This window comes from Mangifera indica, chromosome 17 (assembly GCF_011075055.1).
Source record: "Mangifera indica cultivar Alphonso chromosome 17, CATAS_Mindica_2.1, whole genome shotgun sequence".
In the NCBI taxonomy this organism is placed as follows: domain Eukaryota; kingdom Viridiplantae; phylum Streptophyta; class Magnoliopsida; order Sapindales; family Anacardiaceae; genus Mangifera; species Mangifera indica.
Window position 1 is genome coordinate 4,076,426 of NC_058153.1, and position 10,586 is coordinate 4,087,011.

General features: G+C 28.7%; 1 protein-coding gene across 1 annotated transcript; it reads right to left on the bottom strand.

The window, feature by feature from the left end:
- Positions 1 to 2,636: 2,636 nt before the first annotated feature.
- LOC123199907 (40S ribosomal protein S3-3-like) lies at positions 2,637 to 5,122 on the bottom strand. Its single transcript, XM_044614947.1, has 6 exons — positions 4,962 to 5,122; positions 4,721 to 4,868; positions 4,459 to 4,630; positions 3,389 to 3,443; positions 3,157 to 3,288; positions 2,637 to 3,048 (listed from the first exon to the last, which is right to left on the bottom strand). The coding sequence occupies exons 1-6, from the start codon at positions 4,989 to 4,991 to the stop codon at positions 2,869 to 2,871; spliced, it is 717 nt and encodes a 238-aa protein (XP_044470882.1). The 5' UTR covers positions 4,992 to 5,122; the 3' UTR covers positions 2,637 to 2,868.
- Between the last annotated feature and the right edge of the window lie 5,464 nt (positions 5,123 to 10,586).

The following is a 10,586-nucleotide window of genomic DNA, read 5'->3' on the forward strand; positions in this document are numbered from 1 at the left end:
GCTGGCTTGTTCCACAATTTATATATATAAATGATTAATAATATTATTTTATTTTTAATTTTAATATATTTAATTATATGATAACTTATAATTAATTATATATAAAAATATATACATAATATTATTTATAAAAGATTTTAATGTTATGATAATAGTTCGATACATTAATATATTTATATTTATGGGTAGTGTATATTTGTTGTTATTTGTGAAATTAATTAATATACCTATCTTATGGAATTTTATACAATTTTAGCAAACAATCCAAGGTAAAAAAATTGGCCAACTTCGAAGGTTTTCTAGATGTCGGAGAGCAAAAATTCACTTACTAATCCATTATGTGTTCTTTCACCAAATAAACAGAAGGGATCTTATGACAAAATTCTAGTTTTAGATAAATTGAGTTGATATTAGTTTAAACATGTTATAGTTTGTGACAGTAATAGGATTGAGGTTTTGTCATCTCACTGACATCCATTTTAATGTTTCAATTTTTATGGGTGAATCAAATTTAGGAGATTACTTTCTTAGTTTTGTTTCCATTAGTTATGATAAATTGATCGTAATAGATTGATGAATTGAAATGAGTCTATAGGAGAACAACGACAAAAATGTCATCAAACTTACCTTATTATATTTTCTATATAGTGGACTAGGGGATACAGGCAATAGGAAAGTTATTTCAAACTACCTTCTTATGTTGGCAAACAACTATTATCGGCTTTACTAGGCAAACTATACAAAAAAATATATATATAGATGAGAACGTTGCTCACACTCATCCACCATATGTGGAAATCTTTCCGACACTACATATGGGCATTCCTCTAATGTTCCAAGTAATTATTTCTCATTGTTGTATTTGATTTTTGATAATTATTTAATATGAATTGACTAACAACATCTTATAAGTTTAAATATACGAGACATTAGATAACTTAAAGTAAACAATGCTTTTGAATGTCATTAATGATCCCAAGTAGTGGCTATGAGAGGACATAAATATATATCAACTTGACGTTCTTAGTTATATATGTATATTTGTGTTTTCATAATTTATTCTTCATTGTTGCAACATTTGGATGGTTTCAAGGCCCACTATGTCATCATCAATAGTCTACCATTAATGAAATCGATCTAGATTAGAGAATAGTCGATACCATCTAGATTAAAAGTACCAATATTGTTGGTAATAATTCTTCTTAGGCTTTCAGAGCTACCTATGGCACACGAAGAATGTTTTATATTTATGATGCAAATGTTTAATTCACTCGTATTTACATATATTTATGACATAGCAGTTGAACCAGTGCAATGTGTGACATGTATACTTATGTTTATAAATGGTGTCCTAATTTACATACATGAATTTGTTGATGATGGTATTTAGGCAAATGTCTTAAGCCAAAGGGCTTATTCCACACCACAACAACCCACCACCACCCCAGGCCCCAAAGTATGTTGATTTCTTAAAATTTCTCCCGTTAACTTTAAAATTTTCATTTACCTACTCATGATCGTTTAAATTTGTTGATTTTAAAGATAAAATTATCATTTTATATTTAATATAAAAAATAAACTTAAATATAATTTTATTCCACCCCCCTATCCCCAATTTAAAAAACTAACTTTTCTCTTTTAAACCAAGTTTGAAAAAAATCACATTTCCCCCTTAAGGTTTAGTTTCAATATCTGGTCACTCTCTCCAACGTCATCACCAGTCGTCTCTTCCTCCCAACGGTTTCCCTTCCTCCGATGGTCTGCTTAACTCCACCCAAACCCCTCTGACGCCCAAGAGACGTCGTTTAAGAAGATGAATTGTTTTCTCAGACGACATATCTCGAGCATCGGAGGAGTTAGGGTGACGTTAAGAGAAACTGTTAGAGGAAGGGGAACCATCGAGAGGGAGAGATGACCAATGATGGCTCCAGAGAGAGTGACGAGATATTGAAACTAAGCTCTAAGGGGAGAAATGTAATTTTTTAAAACTTGACTTAGGAGAGAAAATATTAGTTTTTAAACTTTTAAGAAAGAAAATAAAATAAATTTTTCAAAGGTTAGAGTTTCATTAACTTTAATCATTCATAGATAGGTAAATAAAATTTTTAAAATTAAAGAAAGAAATTTTAAAAAATTAACATACTTTAGGTGGAAAATAGCTCTTTGGCCAATGTCCTATAACCAAGTTATTGCAAAAAAATAAAAACTTTGTTTATATTATCAATATTAATTAATGCATATTTTTAAATAAAATAATAATATAATAAAAATATATTTAAAAATTTTTAAGTTTTCAAAAATATTTTTTAAAATAATAATATATTTATTATTTTATTAATATTATTTTATTTTTAAAAATTATATCACATGATACAGTATAAATTCATCCATCTACTGATAAAACAATAATTAAATCCATTGAATTTTATCCATAAACCCACAACACAAAATAAAATAATTGAAATTTTCCTTTCAATTTGAAATTTTGATTAAGAGACTGTGAAAATAAATGTTAAAAATAGAAGAAAATTGATTAAGATTTCAATTAATATAAATTGATATCTTTTGTCAAATTTAAATCTCATAATTATATAGATATAAATAACAAAAACTGTTATTATTTTAGCATAAACCTTTTAAAAATAATTACTTCATTTAGCATCCTAAAATATTCAAAATCAACACATTTGTTCAAAATAAACAAATCTTAACCATTACCAATGACTACAGTATTATCAAAATTTGAGAAATTTTAAAAAAGAAGAAATAAAACCCAGCTCTAATGTCTCCTCTATCCTCCATTACAAACAAACAGAAACGTTTAAGCACTCCCAAAACTAGCGATTTCACATGAAAAACAACTCAGGCTCATTCCACTGGGAGTTGGAGTGGGGCTGCGATATCAGTGGCAACCATTGATGGCCTCACATATTGCTCTTCATCCTTGGGAGTATGGATAGTGACAAGATCTGGTAGAGGGGTAGTGGGGCCTTGCTTTCCCTTAGGATCCCAATCAAGCATAATTTTAACCTTAATACCAAGAACACCCTGCATAATAGTCGAAAGCTTGATCAGAAACAAAACATTGATCATATAAAGATGTCTGCAATGGCCAAAGAAACAGAAGTCAGAAGCATCAAACCTAAATGAACAAACCTGTCTCAAAAGAACATGTCTCACTGCAGAATCAATATACTCATTGACTGGCTGACCAGAAGAGATCATGTATCCATCCTTGAACTTCATTGATTTGGCACGCTGAGCCCTCAACTTCCCACTGACAATTACCTATTGACATATACCAACAGCATTTTAAATAAAGGTTGTGGTGGAAAGCAGCACCTAAAACAAAGGAGATGCAGTAACAGAGATTAGAAGATAGACAGACCTCACAACCCTTGGCTCCACTCTCCATGACGAATCTCAATACACCATAGCAAGCCCTATGAACACCAATCAAATGTAGCTTAATCTTCAAAGAAATTTTTAATAGTACACAAAAATTGTTTTTCAACAACGGTGAATAACAGTTGAACAAGCAAAAGAATAGATAAATGAGAAAACATAAATATAAGAACTCGAAATTGCTGATTGGCATTTGAATGAAGTATAAATAACTGTCAAAGAGAGTCAAGCAATTCTAGATAAGCATATGTAGCTCAGTTAAGAATATGATATGCAATTCCAATAAAAACAATGATTATAAAGCCCCAAATACATTAATTTACTTGATTAGGTGATCACGGGAACATATATCCAAAACTTGCAAAATCCTCAACGTAATTCATATCATAGGATAAGTACCACCATTCCAACTCAATTAAAAGTAGAATGATACTTTGATTTAAAATCATATGTTTGCCATATCATTCTCAATTAAGGTTGGCTTAGTATACAAGTACATTTACATGAAAAAAGGCCATTAATGCCTAACACCCTTTGGATGGATAGACTTTATGCATCATATTCATTGGAATGGATTTTTCAATCATGTAGCTACCAAAGGTCAACAATTGCAAGTTCATATCATTACAGTGGCAAAGAAACAGCCTTGGGGAATGTTGTTACCTTCCAATACAAACTGGTATAGAAGTAAATTATTTGCTTCATAGATGACTTATTGCAAGTAAAGGTGTCAGAGATAATAAATCAATAAAAGTTATCACGAACAGAGAAAAAATAAAAATTACAATTCCTTCAAACATGTACTCTCCTACCGATGGTATTTGAATAACAGTATGAAATCTCAAAAGAGTGAACGGTGTGGAGAACATTAATGAATATAGTCATCTTCCGACACAGTATAGGCATGGAGACCACTCTGCTTTATAGATGACAACAAAAAAATTACACACGAGCAAAAAAGATCCTATAACCAGGCCTTCTGATTTTACATCAACTAATAAATTAGAATTAAATGATATAAATTGAATGATATAAATAAGAATGTATCTATACCTGCGAACAGCAAGGCCACCGAGGAGCTTGTAGCGGAGAGACTCGGCCTGAGCAATAGCACAGAGTCCTCTGTTATTAACTTTCTCAGCGTAAAGCTCCACACTGTTCTCCGGGAACTTAAAACGCTTCTGCACCACCGAGGTCAGCTCTCTAATTCTCTTTCCTTTCTCACCTACATTTAAGCAGAAGAAAACAGGATTATTACCTAATCCAACCAATAATTTACGCATTGTAAAAAATAGTTAACTTTTGTGTAACGCACCGAGAACGTTCTGGGTGCGAGTGGCTCGGATGATGATCTCGGTGCGCATGGGAGTTACCCTGACCTCCACACCAGAGTAGCCGTCCTCTGCCAGCTCTCGAGTCAATACCTCATTCAACTCAGCGAAAAAAACTCCATCGGCAACAAACTATAAGTCAAAACACATCAATCAATCTTCTCATCCAACAAGTAATTTATTTTTTCTACAAACAAAAATATGAAATGTATTTGAGGAACTGACCTTTCGCTTCTTGCTGATTTGAGTAGCCATGTTTTTTGTTTAATTGAGTTGCAGAGACAAGATCACAAAGAGCGAGAAAGGTGGACGGCGCCTGTGCAAGTCTGCAAACCCTAATTTTGAAACCGGTTTGCGAGTTATAAGGATTGGAAGAGATGTATCGGACGGCAGGATTTGTTTTTAGGGTTTGGTAATGGACGGATTAGATTGTGTCTAATTTGCTCGGTTACGGGAATAAGTTTGTTTTTGATAGTAACAAGTGTCCAAGAGAAAATCACATGTTCTCACCCAATATTTCGCCCAAAATCAGGGTTCCCCTTTAATGACATAAATCGCTTTTCGTACCCAAAATCAAACTTTATTTGAAAAAACAGGAAGCGATCTAAAAATAAAATAATAATTTTACTGTATAAAATTATGAAAAAATTAAAAATTAAATTTTTATATCTCATCCTAATATTTATATCATTTTCTCCATAATTTATAAAACTAACAATTTTTTTTTATGATTAAACTTTGAAAAGTTATATTTCTCCTCGTAGGGTTTCAATTGTTCAGATAACTCAATAGAATCTAACCATCGCAAAGAAGAAGCATCGACAATCTAGAGGAAGCGTCTTCAATCTATAAGGTGTTTCATTGTCGAGAAGTATTATTTAGATTTGAACGATAAACAACGCTTTGTCATCCAGACATCATCCTTTAATTGTCTGGCCATCATTTGTTCATTAGATTAGTTGGTTGGAAACAATTTTTGAACCTTGGGGGGAAATGATAACTTATTAAAACTTAATTCTAAAGAAAAATTATTAGTATTCAAACTAAAAGGGGAAATTATATAGATTTTTTGGGTTTGAAGATTTAGTGATAAAATAACATTTTTACTCTTGTCTTTAATAAAAAATTATAATAAAAGTTAATTTATAGATAGGTATTTATATTTTTTAACTGTTGAAGATGTACTTTTCAAATTGAACTAAAACCTGAGTGAAAAATAATCTTTTAAGCTTTCGAAAAAGTAGACATAAGAGATTTACGATAAAAGCTTCAAACTATTATAAATAGATTAATCACTGTTTTCTGATCTCACTAAAATTTATTGCATTTTAAATATTATTTAATTGGTTATATAATTGTTAAGATTCACTGAATGTTTTTAATTCCCCAGCAATCTTTACAATTCATATTCACTTCTTTCTGAGCTGAACTTTAATAAAATCATAGTCCACCTCTCCAAGTTTGAAAGGTGTATTTTTCCACCCCTTGTATACTTCTTTGCCTGATTTTTTTTTTTTTGTTGAGATACATCAATTCAAGCTTGTCAAGTTCTTCAACTGTGTTGAACAAAATACCATTTGAACTCACATATTAAGGTGAATTCCTTTTGGAAAAGCGACCAAGGATCAAATAAGATTAAATTCGAATCAAACTTCTTTAAGCTCTAACTCTAATTTGTTCAAACAAGTTCAAAATGAGTCAAAACTTATGTAAATTATAGTTTGAACTCAAGTATAAGAGTTCAATATTTTTAAGCTCGTTTCAATATTAATACAATTATAAGAGCTCAAGTTTGGCTCAAAATCGAGCTTTGAGTTCGAATCAATACTAAAACGACTCGTTTGATATATTTTAACTCAAAATGACGTTATTTTAGTCTATTTCTATCAAATTTTTTAAGTTTGTAAATTTTACGAACTGAACATTCCTAGAGATAGAGATCAAGCTCAAAAATATCACATTCTTATTCTCAAACTTGAGCTAAAATTTGGTTGAGCTAAACCCGTTCGAGTCTCGAATTCAATCCTACCCCCAAATTTCCTGTTCCAAGTAAAGTATTGGACGTATTTGTTGAAAGGTCATAGCACAGAATGTATGAGGCCCAACAGAGCCTAATGCGCAAACTCGCTTATCTGCTTTTAATCCACAATAACATTGACATGAAGGCCCATTTTAAGGTGAGTTCTGGTCTATTTTAACCCAATAGCCCAATTACGGAAAACCCAGCAATAGAGACACACAATCTAGACGAAGGGATGGACCTGCAAAACAATAAAAAGTATTAAAACAGTATAAATATTAACGCGTTACCGTATTATTTTCTAATCATATAATAATATATTAAAATTTATATTTGTATTCATATTTTTTTGTTAATATACAAAATATTATAGATTTAATATATTCCCCGACAAATGACCTAAACAAACCTCATTTTAAAATAGTCCCCATATAATTTTTTAAAATATTTTGTTTTACACCCCATGACAAAGGATCACATAATGTTTTGTTTGTCTTATTTATCACCTCTTGATTCATTTTAAATTTTTATTTAATGTCTTGTAACTAAATAAATAAATAAATCAATTTTAAATCCGCATGATTTATGTATAGGATAAAAATTATTGAATTAAATACTTTACGATTATAAAAATATCTAAAATATCATGTAATTTAAATACGTAAAACTGTTGAGATTATCTCTCGACGTAATTGGTCTTCTATACTAAAAACCTCTTTTAAAAATAATTTTCAATATAACAAACTATATTATAATTATATAACACACAGTTTCGAAGAAATGATATATCCAATATATAATAAATTAATTAACCATTTCATCAAAAGTCTAACAATCCTTAAGACTCATATTAATATTATCCACTTAGATCATAACATTTAAATGTATTAAACTTATTTTTATTGATTACTTAAACTTTATCTATAAACTGTCATTAAACTATTTAATTATCTGATTTTATTAAATCAAACTCACAATTAATATTAATTCACGTCAAAAAATTTCTAACACGTTGTTGTTGGGGATCAAATAAAAATGCTCAAAATCAAGTAGTGTAAAAGAGAGAAAGAGACCAGGGATTCATAGAGGTGTGAGTCATGCAACAACACAAGTCTCTATAGAAGGAGAGAAACTTTAAGAACAAGGGATATCAATTTAATTATATTTGTTTAGTAAAAGTTAAGAAAAGTTGTTCAAATGAGCTGTTTAACCATAAATCAATAGCAATAAAAAAGGAGAGGATGATGAAGCTCTTAGAGTCAGTGGTCCTCAATCACTAAGTACACATAATTTGACTTCAAACTTGTGTTCAATGAATAATGATAGAATTCAAAGATTTTGATTTCTTGAACGAGTAATATTATGTGTATTTATTTTAAATATATAAATATATATATATACACATATTATTATATAATTAGATATTATTTTATCATTAATTTTAATTATTAAATATACGATAATATATATAAATATATATTTATTTATATATTCATCCAATCATATAAATAATTATATATATATATATATATATATATATATATATAAAATTATTATTTTATCCGAAATCAATTTGATGATGTGAAAAGAATATGCCATATATGTGACGATTAATAGACTTATCATTTTCTTAAGCTTCCTCTTGTAATTGGCTGCTTACTTTAAATATCTAATCCTTATGTTCATGTCCAATCAAAGGCTGAGGAGAATATCGAATTAGAGGATAGGGGGGATTTAGCGCATCTTGGAAAAAAATAACTAAAAAAAATTGTAATTAGGGCATAATGGGTGTGTCTTGTAGTAGTTTGATTTCGAAGTGTATATGATTCGATTCAGTGTCTATGAAAAACTTTTTCGAATAAAACTAAAAGCCATGATTTGAAAAAATTTCAAATCAAATAGAAAAAATAGAATTTGATTTAATTTAAATCAATCAAAAATTATTTATTTTCAAATATTTTATATTTAATAAATAATAATTAAATTATAGTTATATAATATATGAAATAAACATGTAAAATAAATATAAAATAAATATATAAAGAAAATGATAAAATATATATATAAAACATTTAATTACAAATTAAAAGTTTTTGTCAAATACAGTTTTATATATATATATATAGTTTACGGTTTAGTTTCGTTTAAAAACTGTCTAAACTATAACTAAAACTGTAAACTACTTTTTTAAATTCATTAATAAAATCTAAATCGTATCATAAATTAAATAAAATTAAACCATAATTAACATTTGAACTCAATTATACAAATCTCATAGGCTGATTTGATTAATTAGAAATTGTTTGATAATGATAGACATAAATAAGACCCAACTGGGTGGTTCTTTTCCAAACTTAATGCTGCGACAAAAGTAGATTCCCACTTCACATGTCATGTTGTAATTGCATGTATGTTTAATTTGTCTTGACTATCATTACCTTAAACTAAACACCTAATTAATTTAATTAATCATAATCATCTCTTTTCCCACGCGCCCACCAATACTTCACGCTTACATGCCTTTGACTGCCCTGAGGCCGGCAACTTTTTTTTTTTTTTTTTAAATTTCTTTATAATTTTATTTGAATTGGATTATCTTACATGATTGAATTACTCGTATTAAGTAAATAAAATTTTGGGTCTAATTTAATGGCTTATCTCGAAATTATTGGGTCAAATAAATTATAAATTTAATCTTAAAATAACATTGATTTAAAACTCTTACTCTCATATTTAAAACTTTACTTACCTGAGTTTGATTTTGAAAAGAGACAAACTTTTTAGTTCAAGCTTTTAATTAAGTTAATTATTTCAAGCTTTTAATTAGCTAATTATTGATTATATTGTTTTTGTATGTATTGATTAAAACAATATATTTTTTGTATCAAAATTTTTAGCTCTTATTGCGTTTGACAAACACTGAAAGCTCAAGCTGAAAATGTTGAAGTTTCATGTTCGAGCTCGAACGAGCTTGGTTTGAATCTAACTATAATAATAGTTTAATCATATATTATATCATGTATCAAAAATCTAATTTTTTGTATCGTATATCATATCATATTATATAATACATTTTAGTATAATAAAATATTATAATTGACATGTTATTATTTTTAAAAAATTACAAATACCTCTAAAATTTTAAAATATTTATAAACATTTTTATTATATCATAATTTTCTTTAAAAATATAAATCAATTTATATTAATAATATATATTATATTATAAAAATATATTATATGTATAATATATTTAATATATGATACCATATTTATTTATATTTATATTAATATTAATAATTATACCGTGACAATATTTGTCTCTGGACCCATTTCAGTATATTTATATTTATTTGTTATATAAATGTAATTAGATTCTATCTTATCTTCAAAAAGGTGAGGCCACTAAATTTCGTAATAGAGGGCAATGTGGGTGTGATAATAATTGTACTTGTAAAGAGGACAAAAGAGCAAAGCACTGACTTTATTGTGGAAACAAGCTAAAAAATAACACTTCCCATTAAATTATCTCGCCTTGTCCAGTCCAGACCAGTCCACGTGTGTTTTTAGGTACTGATTTTTGCAAAAAGGATAATTTGTTCCGGGCCTTTTTTCTTTCATCATAATGATTCCTCCGCCAAACTCTTCTGGTTGATGATAATTAGTATCCGAATCTTTTTTAAAACTGTCCTTTTTGCTTCAATTTCTGAGATGGACGTTTCACCCGTTTTACATTATAAGCTTTTGGTGTGAACACTTGCACCAACCCGGCAACCACAGGATAATCAATTTTTACGTTGCGTAAATAGGAAATCAATAGTTGAGATAGG

What these genes read in the sequence shown, in the direction of transcription:
- LOC123199907 (XM_044614947.1), bottom strand. Translation starts at nt 4,991, where the DNA reads ATGGCTACTCAAATCAGCAAGAAGCGAAAG. An exon ending in AAATCAGCAAGAAGCGAAAG is followed by an intron (nt 4,869 to 4,961) that starts GTCAGTTCCTCA and finishes TTTGACTTATAG; the next exon opens with TTTGTTGCCGATGGAGTTTT. An exon ending in GGTGGCCTTGCTGTTCGCAG is followed by an intron (nt 3,444 to 4,458) that starts GTATAGATACAT and finishes TGGTGTTCATAG; the next exon opens with GGCTTGCTATGGTGTATTGA.